The sequence below is a fragment of the Heptranchias perlo genome, chromosome 15 (genome assembly GCF_035084215.1).
Source record: "Heptranchias perlo isolate sHepPer1 chromosome 15, sHepPer1.hap1, whole genome shotgun sequence".
Lineage (NCBI taxonomy): Eukaryota > Metazoa > Chordata > Chondrichthyes > Hexanchiformes > Hexanchidae > Heptranchias > Heptranchias perlo.
In genome coordinates, this window is record NC_090339.1 from 51,154,969 (window position 1) to 51,175,438 (window position 20,470).

Genomic DNA, 20,470 nt, shown 5'->3' on the forward strand with positions numbered 1-20,470 from the left:
ATTGTGTCGAGTTGTTTTGCGATCTGAGAGATGCAATTAGGCACTATATAAAGGCAAGTCTTTCTTGCGAATGCACTGCTCATATCTAAGCAATGGATAGCTTGTACTGATTTCGTCCCTTTACACAGTACCCTATGCAATTGAGGCTGCTTCACTGCTGTACAAAATGCATTAGTTGATATTCCGTCAGCTTGGTTCAGTTAGTAACACTTTCGCCTCCAAGTCAGAAAGTTGTGGGTTCAAGTCTCACTATAGACTTGAGCAGATAATCTAAACTGACATTTCATTGCACTTTTGACCGAGTGTTGCATTGTCAGAGGTGCTGCCTTTTGGATGAGACATTAAACAGAGGTCTGTCTGTCGAGATAAAAGATTCCATGGCAGTACTTGAAGAGGAGCACGGTGTCCTTTTGGTGTCCCGGACAACATTCTTCCCTCAATCAACACCACCAAAAACAGATTATCTGGCTATTTATTCTTTTGCAGTTTGTGAGAACTTGCTATGTGCAAACTGGCTGCCAAACTGAACAATGGCTGCACTTCAAAGGTAATCCATCCCTTGTAAAGTGCTTTGGAAACATAGGAACAGGAGTAGGCCATTCAGCCCCTCACGTCTGTTTCCCCATTCAATGAGATTGTGGCTGATCTGTATCCTTACTCTATTTGCCTGCCTTTGCTCCATATCCCTTAATACCCTTGGCTAGCAAAAATCTATCGATCTCAGATTTAACAATATTAATTGAGCTAGCATCTGCTGCTTTTCGTGGGTGAATTTTTCACATTTCTACCACCCTTTGTGTGAAGAAGTGTTTTCTAACTTCTCTCCTGAATGGCCTGGCTCTGATTTTAAGTTTATGTCCCCTTGTCCTAGACTCCCCCACCAGTGGAAAAGGTTTCTCTCTATCTACCCTATCAATTCCTTTCAAAATCCTAAAAAACCTCAATCATATCACCCCTAAACCTTCTATACTCCAGGGAATATAAGCCTAGTTTATGTAATCTCTCCTCATAAATTCATGAAATCCTGAGTTCACCAACGGCACGATATCAATGCAAGACTTTTGTTCACACTACGCAATACATTGTTCAGTACACATTGACCTCCCACTCTACATAATAGGCTGTTCAACCCATGTTGCTTCTGCGTGTAGATGCAAAAAATTTTGACATATGGAAAGAAACTCCAGTGGCTCACCTCGTTATCCAGTGAGCAGAGTTCTGACAAAACGTCATCGACCTGAAACGTTAACTCTGTTTCTTTCTCCACAGATGCTTCCTCACTTGCTGAATATCTCCAGCATTTTCTATTTTCAATTCAGATTTTCTGCATCCGCAGTATTTTGCTTTTGATTTAGTGAGGAACTTTAGTGAAACTTGTGGGAATGGCTTCTCTGGCACAGTTTGATTGGCAGACAAAGCAGGGGAATGACAACCTCTGTTTTCAAGCAATACCTTCTGGAGAAACTAGGTTACAGTTAATGATATGGTTTAAAACTTATTCTCCTCTTATGCAATAAACCACTGGACAGAGTCCAGGATTTTACTGCTCCCCTGTTGCCTAGCCTGTGGTATGAGCCCAGTAACCCAAGTCATGGGCTTGGGTCAACAGGGATATGGGGATAGGGCGGGAAGGTGGACTTGAGTTAGAAGATCATTCCTGATCTTACTGAATGGCAGAGCAGGCTCGAGGGGCCGTATGGCCTACTCCTGCTCCTATTTCTTATGTTCTTATGTCCAATAATTACTAGACTTCGCTTAACTTATACAAGTAGGAACATGCTATATGATTGAGATGATCAGTTTATGATCCTGGTTTTGAAAATTCATACTAGCCATGTATCAACTGAGGTTACAATTTACGGTAGAGTTTTGTAACTTGCAAACTTTTATCACTTCTGCCTTGAGCCAAAATAAGCTGTATGAGTAAGAGTTGATATTGTTTGTGGGCAAATGCATCCTTTGGTGAAGCTCAAGAAAAAGCAGGTCATTCCTGTATGTGGGGTTCAGATCACATACTCTGCTACAGTGCAGTCAAATAATGTTATACTGTGCAGCATCCCAACTACACACATCAGGTCTTGCTGCATGAGACTGCGCTTTGGTAAACCTCTTCGCACATTATAGCAATTCAATGATCTTCATTGCAGCCCTTAATATATTGGACGCTAACTGAATCAATGGATATGGGGATAGGGTGGGAAAGTGGTCTTGAGGTAGAAGATCAGCCATGATCTTATTGAATGGTGGAGCAAGCTTGAGGGACTGTATGGCCTACTCATGCTCCTATTTCTTATGTTCTTAATCAACATGTCATTACTAAGACCTACATTTTTTGTTCCGCCCATTGCTGAAGGTCCCTAATGCCTACATGCATACACTTTTCACAGACTATGGTCTCTATGGTTAAGTACCACACCAAAGGATGCATTTGCCCACAAACAATATCAACTCTTACTCATACAGCTTATTTTGGCTCAAGGCAGAAGTGATAAAAGTTTGCAAGTTACAAAACTCTACCGTAAATTGTAACCTCAGTTGATACATGGCTAGTATGAATTTTCAAAACCAGGATCATAAACTGATCATCTCAATCATATAGCATGTTCCTACTTGTATAAGTTAAGCGAAGTCTAGTAATTATTGGACATAAGAACATAAGAAATAGGAGCAGGAGTAGGCCATACGGCCCCTCGAGCCTGCTCTGCCATTCAGTAAGATCAGGAATGATCTTCTAACTCAAGTCCACCTTCCCGCCCTATCCCCATATCCCTGTTGACCCAAGCCCATGACTTGGGTTACTGGGCTCATACCACAGGCTAGGCAACAGGGGAGCAGTAAAATCCTGGACTCTGTCCAGTGGTTTATTGCATAAGAGGAGAATAAGTTTTAAACCGTATCATTAACTGTAACCTAGTTTCTCCATCTGAGAATGGTACTGAAGGGAACAAGCATAATTCCCAACATAAAGGTGGACCTTGCATCCAAAGGCTGCCCATTGCAGAGACAGCGTTTAATCCCTGCTATATAATGTGTTGTTCAACCCATACATCTTCCTCCTCATTCTCTGTGCAATTCTCTTTACAGTCCACATTAATCACCCTTGCAATGTAATACACCAGTCACTCCATATTGTTCCCTGTATAATTCATAATTGCTCCCATATACAATTTAACAGGCATTCATCATCACAGTTTATGCTACCTTTAGTAAGCAGCCTTACATAGTTGATTTCCAATTAACACAATTAGCTTACAAATATAAAGTGAACCAGGACTGCTATAAATATTTGCACCGCAGCTAAAATTGCTAATTAAGCAATCGAACTCAATAACAGGAAATAACATGCATATGCAAAATTAAGTTTTCAAAATGAGGGTGTAGCTTATTATTTCCAAGTGTTGCAATCTCCAAGTATCATTTGGCTGTGGATTGATTACTGCATATGTGATCCATTGGCTAAAACTGATAAATGGCTAGCATTTTCTGCTACAGTTAGTAGCTCTACACAATTGGGATACATGAAAGTCCACTGGAGTGTTATACAATAGAAAAATAATGGGAAAGAATTTAATCATACTATGGGAGTGAATGAATTTAGTCCAATATAAATGTAACAAAATCTATATAATGAAATGTGATGTTGTTTGGTCCATTGAGAAATTTATTCAATAATAATAAAATGGGAAGGAACTTGGTTCATTGAAATTCCATACAATGAAAATAGAGTTGTTTTTACTAAATCCTTATACAATTGGGAGTAAATAGAAATTGGAGAGAGACACAATAGCTACCACATCCTCCCAGTTGGTACCTCTGTGCTGGGATCAGATGTGTTTATTTGGAATTGATGTAACCCAGCCTTTATTTGGAACTACTGATTGTAACAGTTGGATAACAGAAACCCAGCAACAACCTCCCCCACCCCCCACCACCCCAGCAGCTAGTCATTAGATCCAAGACCGTACTCACTTCTACCTGACTATAGATGAAGTAGGTGCCATCGACGAGTACCTCTAGCTGTCCACTTCGGCTGTGCAACCGGAAAACCTTATGGTTCAGCGAAGATCGGACCCAGTCAGCCAGAACACCACCTATGAGATCTCAGCGTGAGAAGGGCAGTCACTCAATACATGGAAAAATATTCAGAGAAGTTCTAAAGCAAAAAACACAAGCAGCTAACATTGTTATTGTAATACACACCATCTTATTAATGGTTGAATGGTCAAAAACAAAACAAATCAACTCCCATGAACTTTACAGTATATTAATTCTAAAATTATACATGAATAATAGCCACTTATTAAAGGGTTCTTGCTGCTTATGAAATTCCCCCTCCACTAAGAATTGAGGGAAATGGGGAGAAAATTTTCTGCAGCAGCTATTCTTGTGAGTGAGAAAATGCCAATTCGTGCCCAATGATGGACAGTTTTGTTCTGTGGACTCTAGTCCCTTGGGAACTGGGTCAAGATCGTTCAAACAAAATGTCCAATACAATTCCTGCATCTGTCAAGAGTGAGGAGACTTTCATCTTTGGACTGGATTCAAAAAGTTCCCAAAAGTGAAAGCACTATGTTGTAATCCATTGATTCCCTTTTTTGGTTCATTTTCAATCATTTCATCTGCACAGTAAAAACAGATGTACAGGAATAATTTCTGGTTGGGTCAGTGTTGAATGCATCATTCTCCCTTAATAAACCAGTTACATTTTATACCTTTACTTCTTTGGTTTTAAAATAAAATTTCAATTGCCATTTAAATCTTGTGCAAATGATGAAAAAGTAAGGACGTTCCCTGATTTTTTTTAAGACTAGTTTTCCACTAAAGACTGCTGGAGGCATATTGCAACTGTCCATTGATAGGTTTTATTTTATGCACTTGGCAGATTAGCTCAAATAATAATCATCTTAAAAAAAATCTTACCCCCATCATACCCATCAACATTCTTTGGTTCGTCACGTTAATTTTAGGATTATTTTCTGGAATTGGAATATACCAGCAGCATTTAATATTCAGCTGGCAAACAATTTGGAAAACTCCATTCCCACCCGATCAGCTGGCACAAGCTCTTATTTTTCCCACTTTTAATTAAATGGTTCTGAAAAGTTAACTAGCTCGAGTTCTTTGCCAGGGCAATCTATATGACCAAGAATAAAATCACCACCATACTATAATGATTGCCATTCTTATAGAATAGTGCTGGAGAAATTAATGGGACTGAAAGGTGTTAAATCCCCAGGGCCTGATAATCTGCATCCCAGAATACTAAGAGAGGTAGCCATGGAAATAGTGGATGCATTAGTTGTTATCTTTCAAAATTCTATAGATTATGGAACAGTTCCTGCAGATTGGAGGGTGGCAAATGTAACCCTACTATTTAAAAAAGGAGGGACAGAGAAAACAGGGAATGACAGACCGGTTAGCCTAACATCAGTAGTAGGGAAAATGCTAGAGTCTATTATAAAGGATGTGATAACAGGACATTTAGAAAATATCAACGGGATTAGACGAAGTCAACATGGATTTATGAACGGGAAATCATGTTTGACAAACCTATTGGAGTTTGTGAGGATGTAACTGGTAGAATAGAGAAGGGGGAACCAGTGGATGTGGTTTATTTGGATTTTCAGAAGGCCTTTGATAAAGTCCCATTTAAGAGGTTAGTGTGCAAAATTAAAGCACACGGGTTTGGTGGTAATATACTGGCATGGATTGAAAATTGGTTAACAGACAGTAGGAATAAATGGGTCTTTTTTGGGATGGCAGGCAGTGACGAATGGGGTACCGCAGGGATCAGTGCTTGGGCCCCAGCTATTCACAATTGGATGAAGGAACCAAATGTAATATTTCCAAGTTTGCTGACGACACAAAACTAGGAGGGATCGTGAGATGTGAGGAGGATTCAAATAGGCTTCAAGGCGATTTAAACAAGTTCAGTGAGTGGGCAAATACATGGCAGATGCAGTATAATGTGGATAAATGTGAAGTTATCCACTTTGGAAGGAAAAGCAGAAAGGCAGAGTATTATTTAAATGGTGATAGATTGGGGAATATTGATGTACAAAGGGACCTGGGTGTCCTTGTACACCAGTCACTGAAAGTAAACATGCAGGTGCAGCAAGCAGTTAGGAAGGCAAATGGTACATTGGCCTTCATTGCAAGAGGATTTGAGTATAGGAGCAAGGATGTCTTACTGCAGTTATACAGGGCCTTGGTGAGACCACACCTGGAGTATTGTGTGCAGTTTTGGTTTCCTTACCTAAGAAAGGATATACTTGCCATGGAGGGAGTGCAGCAAAGGTTCACCAGACTGATTCCTGGGATGGCAGGACTGTCATATGAGGAGAGATTGGGTCGACTCGGCCTGTATTCACTCGAGTTTAGAAGAATGAGAGGGGATCTCATTGAAACATATAAAATTCTGTCAGGGCTAGACAGACTTCATGCAGGGGGTCCAGAACATGGGGTCACAGTCTCAGGATACGGAGTAGGACATTTAGGACTAAGATGAGGTGAAATTTCTTCACTCACAAGGTGGTGAAACTGTGGAATTCTCTACCACAGAAGGCTGTGGAGGCCAAGTCACTGAATATATCTATGAAGGAGCTAGATAGATTTCTAGACACAAAAGGCATCAAAGGGTACGGGGAGAGAACATCCTGGGGGTCACCATTGACCAGAAACTTAACTGGACTAGCCACATAAATACTGTGGCTAAAAGAGCAGGTCGGAGGCTGGGTATTCTGCAGCGAGTGACTCACCTCCTGATTCCCCAGAGCTTTTCCACCATCTACAAGGCACAAGTCAGGAGTGTGATGGAATACTCTCCACTTGCCTGGATGAGTGCAGCTCCAACAGCACTCAAGAAGCTCAACACCATCCAGGACAAAGCAGCCCGCTTGATTGGCACCCCATCCACCACTCTAAACATTCACTCCCTTCACCACCGGCGCACCGTGGCTGCAGTGTGTACCATCCACAGGATGCACTGCAGCAACTCGCCAAGGCTTCTTCGACAGCACCTCCCAAACGTGCGACCTCGATAGCAACAGGCACATGGGAACAACACCACCTGCACCTTCCCCTCCAAGTCGCACACCATCCCTACTTGGAAATATATCGCCGTTCCTCCATTGTCGCTGGGTCAAAATCCTGGAACTCCCTACCTAACAGCACTTTGGGGGAACCTTCACCATACGGACTGCAGAGGTTCAAGAAGGTGGCTCACCACCACCTACTCAAGGGAAATTAGGGATGGGCAATAAAGGCTGGTCTTGCCAGCGACACCCACATCCCATGAGCGAATAAAAAAAAAACCCTCCCTCCTTTTTTTCCTTCCCTATCTTTCCTGAACAACCAGTAGCCAGGAATATTTATTATCCAGTCCTGCCCTTTTTTAAGCCAGGTCTCCGTTATCACCACTACATCATAGTCCCTTGTGGCTATTTGTGCCTGCAGCTCACCAACCTTATTCACCACGCTCCTTGCGTTTACACACATGCACTCTAAACCTACCTTAGACCTTTTCGTATTCTCTTAATCTGATCCCACCTAATACTGCACTATTTCTTACTCTAGTGCTATCTGTTTCTCCCAATCCTTTGTGCATATTGTTTCTCCTTTCTAATGCTACATCCTAGTGCCCATCCCCCTGCCAAATTAGTTTAAACCCCCCCCACCGCCAACAGCACTAGTGAACCTCCCCGCGAGGACATTGACCCCAGCTCTGCTGAGGTGTAACTCTGTCTTGAACAGGTTCCTCCTGTCCCAGAACTGGTCCCAATGCCCCAAGAATCTGAAGCCCTCCCTCCTGCACCATGTCTCTAGCCACGCATTAACCTGTCTTATCTTCCTATTTCTGTACTCACTAGCGCGTGGCACTGGGAGTAATTCAGCGATTACTACCTTTGGGGTCCTGCTTTTTAAACTTTCTCCCTTCTTCTTTCAAGGTTTCTTCATCAACAGTCATTTGAGAATTATCCTCTACCAACTCAGGCTTATATTCAAGCCTAAAAATAAACACATCTCATGAAACCCAAGTCTGACGCCTCGAATCAGATCTGGCCCACACCTCATTCAATTAGTAAATTGATCAGAGGTTAGTTTGAAGAATAGTGTCGGGAGTCAGAAAATATACAGGGTTTCATTTATTTCTGTGATAATACTATGTGATAAGCCACTTTATTCAGAAGACACTTTGTAAAGAGCAATTACAAGGTCAGTCTACTCCAGTATCATCACGAAGCAACATAACATGCACAATTCTGCAAGAGGTTTCAAATTACTTCCTTGATCTGCACCTGAGGTTTGATGTAAATGCTCTGTTTCAGCTGATTTCTGAGGGTTTTTTTTAAAAAAAACTTCCACGGATGGGAAGCAATGATGAACTTGCCGTCACAGGTTCATACAAGTGTCCTGAAACCCATCTCAACACCTTCATGTTCTGCTTTAACCAAACTGTATTCTTCGCCTAAATTAAAAACAGAAAATGCTGGAAAACACTCAGCAGGTCAGACTTCATCTGTGGAGAGAGAAACAGAGTTACCGTTTGATGAAAGGTCATCGACCTGGAACTTTAACTCTGTTTCTCTCTCCACAGATGCCGCCTGACCTGCTGAGCGGTTTCCAGCGTTTTCTGCTTTTAATTTAAGATTTCCAGCATCCGCAGTATTTTGCTTTTGTACTTTTCACTTGCTCTTTGAAGAAATCCAGTTGAGTTGCTACTCAGTTTCTCTCTAGCAGATATAGCACTTTAAAAAAAAACGGCCAAACTACTGAATCATTCACCAAAGGTTCCCATGTTCAACTATTAAATCAGGAATCGCATCACATGCAGAAGCTTCAAAGCAGAAAACAATTGCTCAATCACTTCTAAGAAACACTTTGTTCCTAGCTCCATAGCTGCAAAGTCCTTGCCTGCTTCTCCCACAGCCAGGGTTTGAAAAACATCAAGCTACTGCATCCTCCAGCTACCAACATCAACAAAACACAATGTATTCTGCCTGCCTGATAAGCTTCGGAGTTGCCCTCTCTCAGCCTCCCAGACAACCTCCCTGATCTCCTGATCTCCGTCCTTGTGTGTCACTCCCTCTAATCTTGCTGTCACTGCAAGAGAGATTCAGGAAATTCTACTGGAAAAACGAGGACTCTTACTCGTCCTTGCATTCCAAAACTAGTCTTCTTCAAAATGATGTTAGTGCATTGGACAGGAACCAGGAAAGATCTGCAAGGAAGATTTCATGGCTCTAAGTTATGCTAAGAGGAATGGATGATATAGATGCAAGCAGTTTATTTAATTTGGACAAGAATGTAAAAGTAGCAAGCCTCAAGGAAGACTTGAGATTTAAAGGGATTTCTTTCTCAGAACATTGGATATGCAGAATAGACTCACAGTTAAAGTAATTAAAATGGTGTTTACATCTTTAAAAAAAATGATGAGTATCTGTTTAGAAACGGAATAAAGACCTGTGTATATAGCATAGAATGATCAAATGCCAAGGGGTTACTACTGCCTGGAATGGTCAGGAAAGTCCTGATTAACACTAAAATCAGGAGCAGGAGAGGCAACGGTGCCTGTACAGTCAGCTTTTACAGTAAGTTTCTGAGTTAATGTGAAAACTTACTATAAAAGTCGACTGTACCAGCATTGCTGCCTCTCTCTCCACTCCAGTTCTGATACTGGCATCTCTCCTCCAACCCCTATTTTCTGTTCTGGCTGCTCTCCCAACTCTTGATTCTGACCCCTCTCCCCCATTCTACCACTGGCAGTTCACTGCATACTGGCATTGTTGTGGGCTGGCAAGTCAAAATATTGTGTGTGAATATGCTTCTTTTCAATGCTTGTTCTCCGAAGCAGGCTATGTACTGTACTTGCAAACATAAAACCTGATTAAAGAACCTGCAAAAGGCTATTGTGCTTATTATCTCCACTACATAGAATGTACAGCACAAAAACAGGCCATTCGGCCCAACAGGGCCATGCCGGTGTTTATGCTCCACATGAGCCTCCTCCCTCCCAACTTCATCTAACCCCATCAGCATATTCTTTTCTCCCTCATGTCTTTATTTAGCTTCCCCATAAATGCATTTATGCTAGTTGCCTCAACTACTCCTTGTGGTAGCGAGTTCCACATTCTAACCACTCTCTGGGTAGAGAAGTTTTGCCTGAATTCCCTATTGGATTTATTAGTGACTATCTTATATTTATAGCCCCTAGTTCTGGTCTCCCCCGCAAGTGGAAACATCTTCTCTACATCTACCCTCACAAATCCTTTCATAATCTTAAAGACCTCGATCAGGTCACCCCTCAGTCTTTTCTTTTCTAGAGAGAAGAGTCCCAGCCTGTTCAACCTTTCCTAATAGGTATAACCTTTCAGTTCTGATATCATCCTAGTAAATCTTTTCTTGCACCATCTCCAGTGCCTCTATATCATTTTTATAATATGGAGACCAGAACTGTTCACATGACCTTAAAGAAAAGTTAAAAGTCACATACATGGGGTGGAGTTACCGATGTCTTGAGACACAATATTTGGGTGCTATCATTGACCAGTTTCCCTGGGCTAGGTTCTCCTTACTGCCTCCTCGGATCTAACAAAATTTTACAGCTTAATATTTAACGGCCCAGATTTTGCCAGAGCGGGGCATCTTGCGGCGTGCCCTGTTAGTTAAGACTTTTTCCCTCACCGTTCAGCTGGAAAATATTTTGCCCTGTAAGTTGCTGGAAGCGCGAGCTGATAACAGCGCAGTGAGGGCAACGGGACATCTGGGACTTCGGTGAACGATGGGACCAACAGTTAATATATCCTTAACCAGTGAGATTTACGGATTGAGAAAGAAACCGAGGCATGCGGAGAAGGAAATAGGGAGAAATAGAATCAAATCAGGTACAGAAAGAGAAATAAAGACGGGGAAAAGAAAGATTAGATTATGGGAGAGAGAAAAAAAGACAGAAAGAAAAAGTTAGAAAAAAAATTTAAATTAAAAATGTTTTAAAATCCCTACAACAATTTACTACCTACAGGAATGAGACTCCACAGTTTCAATGATCCCTTTCTGAGTCGGAGAGGTTAAGTTGCATCGCAGGAACATATATCTCCTCATTAAAAAGGTACTCACACTGTTAAGTAGCAGCCCTAACTTACTGCGGCGAGTTTAATGGGCAATTAACGCACAAATGCAGAAATCTCATGAAACTTACGGGGAGGTTGAGGGTGAGTTGCCGTTTTCGCGAGGCTAACGGCAGAACGATGCAAATCGGCCGGCAACTTGTGGCGATTCGCAATTCACAGGATATCACTTCCTCGCCACAAGTTGCGGGACGATTTACACATTAATAACAGCGATTGCATTAAATAACCATTATTTTGGCAGCAAAATCTGGGACAACATTTTTAATTTGGTGACCCCACTCTGGGGCTAGAATACTTCATTCCCACTTAACATCAGCTATCTCAAACTGTCAGTCCAATCCTGCCTAGTCAGCTGGCTCATAATTCTAAATCTACCATCTCCACCCTCATCTACCATCTCCACCCTCCACAAAGCTTTAACTGGGTAATTAACCGCAATAGCTCAAGCAGGATTTATTTTTGACAGGTGAAAATAAACTAGAGAGTTGGCGGATCATTCTAAAGTAGCCAGGGTTTAGTCCTATTCAGTTTGATGAATGAGATTCTAATCTTATCTCTTTATACCAGTTACGAAGAGAATGTGTTCCACTTACTCAGCAGCCATTACCTGATTTAGAGAGATCATTAGCCCTTTTGTCATCAGATGATATCACCCTGGCTGTTAATGCAACTGAAATATCAATCCAGATTTTCAAAAGATCTGTTACAGGTTTTCACTGGTGAATAAAGGGGAAAGAAAGTCTAGGGGGAGTATTTTTCATTTAAAATGTTTCCAATTCCATAAGACCATAAGAGATAGGAGCAGGAGTAGGTCATTTGGCCCTTCGAGCCCGCTCCGCCATTTAATGAGATCATGGCTGATCTGATTTTTACCTCAACTCCACTTTCCCGCCTTTTCCCCATATCCTTTGACTCCTTTGCTGATCAAAAATTTGTCTAACTCAGCCTTGAATGTGTACTCAATGACTCAGCCTCCACAGCCTTTTGGAGTAAAGAATTCCAAAGATTCACAACATAAGAACATAAGAAATAGGAGCAGGAGTAGGCCAATCGGCCCCTCGAGCCTGCTCTGCCATTCAATAAGATCATGGCTGATCTGATCCTAACCTCAAATCTAAATTCACGTCCAATTTCCTGCCCGCTCCCCGTAACCCCTAATTCCCTTTACTTCTAGGAAACTGTCTATTTCTGTTTTAAATTTATTTAATGATGTAGCTTCCACAGCTTCCTGGGGCAGCAAATTCCACAGACCTACTACCCTCTGAGTGAAGAAGTTTCTCCTAATCTCAGTTTTGACAGAGCAGCCCCTTATTCTAAGATTATGCCCCCAGTTCCAGTTTCACCCATCCTTGGGAACATCCTTACCGCATCCACCCGATCAAGCCCCTTCACAATCTTATGTTTCAATAAGATCGCCTCTCATTCTTCTGAACTCCAATGAGTAGAATCCCAATCTACTCAACCTCTCCTCATATGTCCGCCCCCTCATCCCCGGGATTAACCGAGTGAACCTTCTTTGTACTGCCTCGAGAGCAAGTATGTCTTTTCTTAGGTATGGACACCAAAACTGTAGGCAGTATTCCAGGTGCGGTCTCACCAATACCTTATATAACTGCAGCAATACCTCCCTGTACAGACCCAACCTGTTCAATCTTTCTTCATAGGAAAACCCTTCCATATCTGGAATCAACCTAGTGAACCTTCTCTGTACTGCCTCCAATGCAAGTATATCCTTCCTGAAATATCCGTCCTTAAATAAGGGCACCAGAACTGTACGCAGTATTCCAGATGTGGTCTCACCAGCACCCTATACAGTTGTAGCATGACGTCCCTGCTTTTATACTCCAACCCCCTAGAAATAAAGGTCAATATTCCATTTGCCTTCTGGATTACCTGCTGCACCTGTATGTTGACTTTTTATGTTTCATGTACGAGGACACCCAGATCCCTCTGTACCGCAGCATTTTGTAGTATTTCTCCATTCAAATAATATTTTGCTTCTTTATTTTTCCTCCCAAAGTGGATGGCTTCACATTTTCCCACATTATACTCCATCTGCCAAATTTTTGCCCATTCGCTTAACCTGTCAATATCCCTTTTGCAGACACTTTGTGTCCTCCTCGCAACTTGCTTTTCCACCTATCTTTGTATCATCAGCAAATTTGGCCACAAGACACTCTGTTCCTTCATCCAAGTCATTGATATATATTGTAAATAGTTGAGGCCCCAGCACTGATCCCTGCGGCACCCCACTAGTTACAGATTGCCATTTTGAAAATGACCCTTTTATCCCAACTCTTTGTTTTCTGTTAGTTAGCCAATCCTCTATCCATGCCAGTATGTTGTACCCCAACACCATGAGCTCTTATCTTGTGCAGTAACCTTTTATGTGGCAACTTAGCAAATGCCTTTTGGAAATCCAAATATACTGCATCCATTGGTTCCCCTTTAATCACCCTGCCTATTACTTCCTCAAAGAACTCTAATAAATTTGTCAGACATTATTTCCCCTTCATAAAACCATGTTGACTCTCCTTGATTGTATTATGAGTCTCCAAATGTCCTGGTACTACTTTCTTAATAATGGATTCTAGCATTTTCTCAGTGGCAGATGTTAGGCTAACTGGTCTATAGTTACCTGCTTTCTGTCTCACTCCCTTCTTGAATAGGGGTGTTACGTTGGTGGTTTTCCAATCTGCTGGGACCTTTCCAGAATCTAGTGAATTCTGGAAGATTACAACCAATGCATCCACTATCTCTGTAGTCACTTCCTTTAAGACCCTCGGATGCCATCAGGTCCAGGGACTTGTCAGCCTTTAGACCAGTTAGTTCAATATTCAAAAGATAGACTTTTTACAACAACAACTTGCATTTATATAGCACCTTAAATGTTGAAAAATGTCCTAAAGTGCTTCACAGAGGCATAATCAGACAGAAATGGATGTCGAGCCAAAGAAGGAGATATGAAGAGGTGTGACTGAAAGCTTATTTGAAGAGGTGGGTTTCAAGGAGGGTCTTAAAGGAGGAGAGGGAGGTGGAGTGGCAAAGGGGTTTAGGGAAGGAGGGATGCACAAAAGGCCAGAATCAGGGGAACTGGGTGGGGGGGGTGGTGAAGGGAGGGATTGTAGGACTGGAGGTAGGGAGGGGTGAGGCCATGAAGGGACTTAAACATGAGGATAAGGTGTTGGGGAACCAGGAGCCAAAGTAGGTCAGCATGGACGTGATCGGACAGAGTGATAGTTGAACGGGGCCTGGAGCAGGGTAGGATACGGACAGCAGAGTTTTGGATGAGCTGAAGTTTATGGACGGTGAAAGCTGGGAAGCCGACCAGGAGAACTTTGGAATAGTCAAGTCAGGAGGTGACAAATGCATAGATGAAGATTTTGGCAGAAGATGGGCTACGGCAGGGGCAGAAGCAGGTGACATTAGAGGTGAAAGTACGCGGTATTTGTGATGGAGAGTACATGGGGGTCAGAGCTCGGCTTGGGGTCCAATAGGACGCAGAGATTGTGAAAGTTTGGTTCAGCCTGAGACAATGGTCGGGGAGGGGATGGAATCAGTGGCCGGAGTAAGGAGTTTACAGTGGGAGCTGAAGACAATGGCTTCAGTCTTCCCAGCTGGAGGAAATTGCAACTTATCTGTGATTAGATATCAGACAAGCAGTTCGACAACAGCAGTGGATGGGTCAAGAGAGGTGTTGGAGAGGTAGTGCGGGTGTCATCAACGTACACGTAGAAGCTGACCCCATGTCTGTAGATTATATTGCCAAAGGGCAGCATGTAGATGAGGAAGAGGAGGGGGCCAAGGATAGATCCATTGCTGGAAATGCTGTGGATACGATCAGATAGATAAGAGTCTAACTAAGTGAGGGCAATCCCACTGAGCTGGACAACGGAGGAAAGGCGTTGGTGGAGGATACAATGGTTGACTATGTCAAAGGCTGCAGACAGAATAAGGATGGATATTGCACCAAGGCCACAGTCACAGAAGATAGAAGATGTAATTTGTTACTTTGGTCAGGAGCGTTTCAGTGCTGTGGCGGGGACAGAAATCCGACTGGAGAGATTCAAACTAAGGATTTGCGGGAAAAACGGGTATTGATTTGGGATGTGATGACACATTCAAGAATTTTGGACAGGAAAGGGAGGTTGGAGATGGGTTCGTTGTTTGCAAGGACAAATGGGTTGAGGTTTTTTGTTTGAGGGGTTGTGTTGATGGCGGTTTTTGGCAGGGAGCGGGAAAGTACCTGAGGAGAGGGAACTATTTACAATGTCAGCTAGCATGTGGGCCAGGAACGAAAGTTGGGTGGTTGGAATGGAATCAAGGGTGCAGGAGGTAAGTCTCATGGACAGGATGAACTCTGAAAGCACATGAAGTGAGATGGGAGAGAAATGTGGGTAGCGGGCTAGGGCAGGGGGCTAGGAAAGCAGCAGAGGGAGTTGAACTGATGGTCTCAATCTTAGTGAGCTCCTCATACTTGCGGGAAAGTGAGATTGGATGGGGCAGGAAAGCGGATTTAAGGAGGCATTTAATAGTGGAGAAAAGAAGACAGGGATTATTTTTGCTTTCCAGGATGATCCTGGTGTAGTAGGTGGTTTTGGCACCATGGACTTGAGGGAGCAAAGAATTGGCCATACCAGGGAGACAGATAAACATGGTGGAGTTTAAGTGTTTTACTGGGGACAGGGCATCAACGGTGGAGATGAGAGAGCGGTTGAGCAGTTCAATAGCTGCAGACGTATTGTGTGGCAAATGAAGGGCCAAAGTTGAGATTTAGAAAGTGCAGTTTTAAGTGACTTGGGGGAAAAGGGATTTTCCCATGGACATAGAAGGAAGTGGGGTTGGAAGGGGGTAGGGGCATGTGGGTGGTGCGGGATACAAGGAAGTGGTTGGAGATGGCCTTTTCTGTAATGGAGACCATGAGAGTAGAGAGGTCACAAGAGATGGCCATGAACATGGGTAGGAGTATACATGGAGGGAGAGAGAGCAAGGTGAGACGAGGCTGAGGGAGGAAGGGGGGGCGGGGAGGATATCTTGGTAAAAAAATGTGGGGTGATGTTTGGTTGGGGGAGGGGGGTATATAAGGATTTTTTTTAAAGAGAGGGGAAAGAGAGAGGGCCTAAGAGAAAAAGAAAGGAGAAGTAATGGGCTCAGGTCTGGAGTGTCAGCGGAAATACATACATGAATGGTTACATGGAATTTTGGTTACATAAGCATGACATAGATTAGAAGAGCGATGTTCTAGTCATAAACAGAGGACCTACTCCCTTGCTCCAGGTACCGTGCATCGGATAGATCATAAATTGTTACACTCTGTACCTTAATGTCACAATATCTAATTAAATTGCAAGGGGGTTAAGAATAAGGAGTATAAGAATTAGGAAGTCTTGCTGCAATTATATAGGGCTCTGTTGAAACCACACCTGGAGTACTGTGTACTGTTTTGGTCTCCTTATCTAAGGAAGGATATACTTGCCTTAGAGGGGATGCAACAAAGTTTTCGCTAGATTGATTCTTGGGATGAGAGGGTTGTCCTATGAGGAGAGATTGAGTAGAATGGGGCTATATTCTCTGGAGTTTAGAAGAATGAGGTGTGATCTCATTGAAACGTATAAAATTCTTAGTAGGCTTGACAGGGTAGATGCTGAGAGGCTCTTTCCCCTGGCTGGAGAGTTTAGAACTAGGGGTCATAGTCTCAGGATAAGGGGTCGGTCACTTAGGACCAAGATGAGGAAAAATTTCTTCACTCAGAGGGTTGTGAATCTTTGGAATTCTCTTCCCCAGAGGGCTGTGGATGCTCAGTTGTTGAGTATATTCAAGACTGAGATCGATGGATATTTGGACACTAAGGGAATCAAAGGATATGGGGATAGAGCGGGAAAGTGGAGTTGAAGTAGAAGATCAGCCACGATCTTATTGAATGGCGGAACAGGCTTGAGGGGCCGTATGGACTACTCCTGCTCCTATTTCTTATGTCCTTATGTTCTTATGTTAACAAACTGTGAGCCCACAGGTGCAAAACATCACTGGATTAGAAGGAAAAAAGTGTCAAATTTTCAGCTGGATGGAAATGTGCCAGGCTTCGCTGCTACTGGCTGGATATCCAGCAGGCAGTATGCTTCACCAAGTTCAATTGCCATTGTGTTCAATGGAGCCAAGCTGGATTGAGGAGGAAACCCAACCTGGTGAGTCTTTATTTGAATAAAAACTCAACATGTTTTTTAAACAATGATGATTTTCTGAAAGTCTATTTTTGGATATAAATAGGAAGTACCTTCCCCCCCCCCAAAAAAAATGTCCTTCCCTTTAAATATTAGAAGGCTTTCCATGTAAAAGACCATTCTGAACTCCGATAGAAGAACATAATTAACAGACGTGGGTGCCCTCAAAGGCTTTGTAGATAAGTGCACTGCTTGATTTGGTTTGAATCATACCGACCACAGAAGCACTCAGGCTCAATCACTGATCATGCTGTTCTCAGCTGTGGGTACCCCAGGATGCAGGTGACCCTCCACCCTGAAACCAGTGTCACTTGGGAAATTTATGGTATTCTAACCCACACCAAGTTCCACTCACCCATCACCTCGTCTTTGCTGACTTACATTAGCTCTCGGTCCCCCAACGCTTCCAATTTTAAATTCTCACCTTTGTGTTTCAATCTTTTCATGGCCTTGCCCCCCTATCTCAATTGCCTCCTCCAGCCCTACAACCCTCCGAGAACTCTGTGTTCCTTCAACTCTGGCCTCTTGTGCATCCAGCACTCTCTTGGCAGCCGTGTCTTCAGCCATTTGAGCCCTAAGCTCTGGAATTCCATCCCTTAACCTGTCCATCTCTCCCTCCTCCTTTAAGAACCTCCTTAAAACCTACCTCTTTGGCCAAGCTTTTAGTCACCCCTCCTAATATCTTCTTCTTTGGCCTGGTGTCAATTTTTATCTGATTACTCTTCTATGAAAGGCTTTGGGACATTTTCCTACATTAAATGCACTATATAAATGTCAGGCAAAAAATTCAACTATTAAACTAGAAATCCATAAGAACACCTAGTCAAGCAGCTTTGTTGCTTGTGAATTTTGTGCACACGAGGGATATCCGTGCTGGGAATGAAACAGGTGTCCACTTTGTGCACACACACTGTCCTCAACAAGAACTCGCAGGTCAGGTACTGCAGGTTAGATGCAGACTAAAACTCCTACTACACCGTGCAAAAATGTCTTAGTCACCACTTCAGAATAGTTTTTTCTCACTGCAACAGTGTGATGTTTTTCTCACCAGCCATCCTGTAGCCTTTCTGATCTACAGCCAACTAAGGCTGTGAACCCACAACCATAAAGAAGCGGTTTGAGACTCCTCAAACATTGTTTCCTATTTGATCCTTACAGCCAGCAGAGAGAGGAGACTTCTGTCCCATTGGCCTGGGCTTGATTCAGACCCAGCTCCCAGAGGCAAAGAGTGTGTGCAGGAAATTGTGCTAACTTACCGCACACCCAGTCCCCAGTTAGGCAGATCTTATAGGCAGGCTTCCCTGCACCATAGCTGGCTGAGTGCATGTTGCAAGGCTCTAACACAACTTTGAGGGAGAGGAAGGCAGAATGTCATCATAAACAGTGACAAGTCTTGAGTGAACTTATTAATGCCAGCTGAACGAGACTGTACCATGGAAAAACACTCCCAATATTCTGATTTTCTGTATTATGTGCAAGATTACACTGTTTTAAAATCATGTAATACAGAAAGATCACTAGTGACTTCTACACATGCATTGCACTGGCAGGTCTTTTTTTTTAAAAAAAGTTATTACTATTGTAATTTCTTGAATTTAAATCTTACCTTGTTTTACTTGAATGACTGAGTCGTGACCCTGGAGGTGGACTACTGCCATCTGCAAGAAACAATTAAAATGTTACACATGAAAACCACAAAACCCATCACGAACAGTGACTCAAAGTCCTTGAACGGAGAGTCTTACCGACCGCATCACTTCAAAAATAAAATAATGAAAGAGCAAAAATAATAAAAAGGAAAATGCTGAAAATGCACAGCTGACCGATTAGTAACTGTAAAGTGAAAGGTTAACTTGTCTTCTTCAGAACTGAAATCAGGCTGCATTCAAATCCAGCGTGTTAACTCCAAGCACCATGCCCTCAGTCAATTCAATCTGTTCTGGTAACAGAATACACGAGATGTTAATCTTTCTTTTTCAGGTTTTGATCAGTCACTGTGCATTTCTAGTATTTTATGTTTTTATTTCACATATCCAGTTTTTGTGAAGTTTCCTTTTCACATCACTTAAAACATCGTTTATTTATGTTTGCTTGAACACAATACACACTGGACAAAAACTCACATCAGATACTGTATGACTCATACGTTGCCCTAGTTACATTAATTGCACGTGGAGGTTGTCTCAACTCCAGCTCTGTAGGCTGCACGGTACCTTCTCAACGTTTATCAAACTCAACAAGACCGGATCAAGGGTACGGAACCAAGGCGAACAGATGGGAATAAGCCATAATCTAATTGAATGGCAGAATAGGCTCAAGGGGCTGACTGGCCTACTCCTGTTCCTACCCATGTTTGGTGGGCATCCAGCTGCTGTATAACCACAAGGCAATTAGATCACTGGATTGTGAGACATCACCACTGTGCTGTTTCATGATGCATTCTGGTGCAATATGTCCACATTCCTTAAAAGTTGAGCTCCCCCCTCAGTGAGGAAAATAAAACTAGTACAACTTATGCAATTCACTTTGTTTCTCCCTTCCAATTTCCTTCTAATGGCACAGAAGAATCTCTTGCTGAAGTATGGTTCCACTGGTGCCAAGCCTGATCCTGTTCATGTCTGATAACCATACTTTCCTTTGGAGGAAGGGAGTGGGGGGGGGGGGGGGTCTCAGGATAGCAGTGAAAAATGGGAACCCAAGATAATTTCTCCCCCTTCCCTGTCCAGAGGCTCTATAGCCAATTTTGTGACAAATAAGACGGCCAATAATTAGCTAATACCCCTATAGAACCTCCCACCACTACCACTCTTCCATTCTTATAGTCTACTTGTCTCCTAACCCCTTGACTAATTCCTTGCTCCTCAGTGCCCAAAAGTTGCTCAAGACCACCTCTGAGTCACTGTCACTGTCCACATCATATGTGTCTAATGTCATGTAGCCATTGGACTGTTCCTCTAACTCAGGGGTTCCTTACACTTCTGAGTCCTGTCCCACTCAGCTGCTCCTGTGGATGACCACTCATTTCTCTCTTTCTACCCTAGCCCTGTATCTTGAACTGTCTAGTGCTGCCTCTTGGGTGACCACAGTCTGGGAAGTATGATTCAGAAATATTGAGGTTCA

The 20,470-nt window shown here is 42.8% G+C and overlaps 1 protein-coding gene across 1 annotated transcript in view; it reads right to left on the reverse strand.

Moving 5' to 3' along the window:
* Positions 1-20,470, reverse strand: part of eda (ectodysplasin A) — a 221,837-nt gene that overhangs the window by 11,914 nt on the left and 189,453 nt on the right. The window contains exons 6-7 of the mRNA XM_067997223.1: positions 18,957-19,008; positions 3,970-4,100 (exon numbers count right to left, since the gene is read on the reverse strand). Of these exons, the coding sequence (XP_067853324.1) occupies positions 3,970-4,100; positions 18,957-19,008 (183 nt within the window). The remainder of the gene's footprint in view (positions 1-3,969; positions 4,101-18,956; positions 19,009-20,470) is intronic.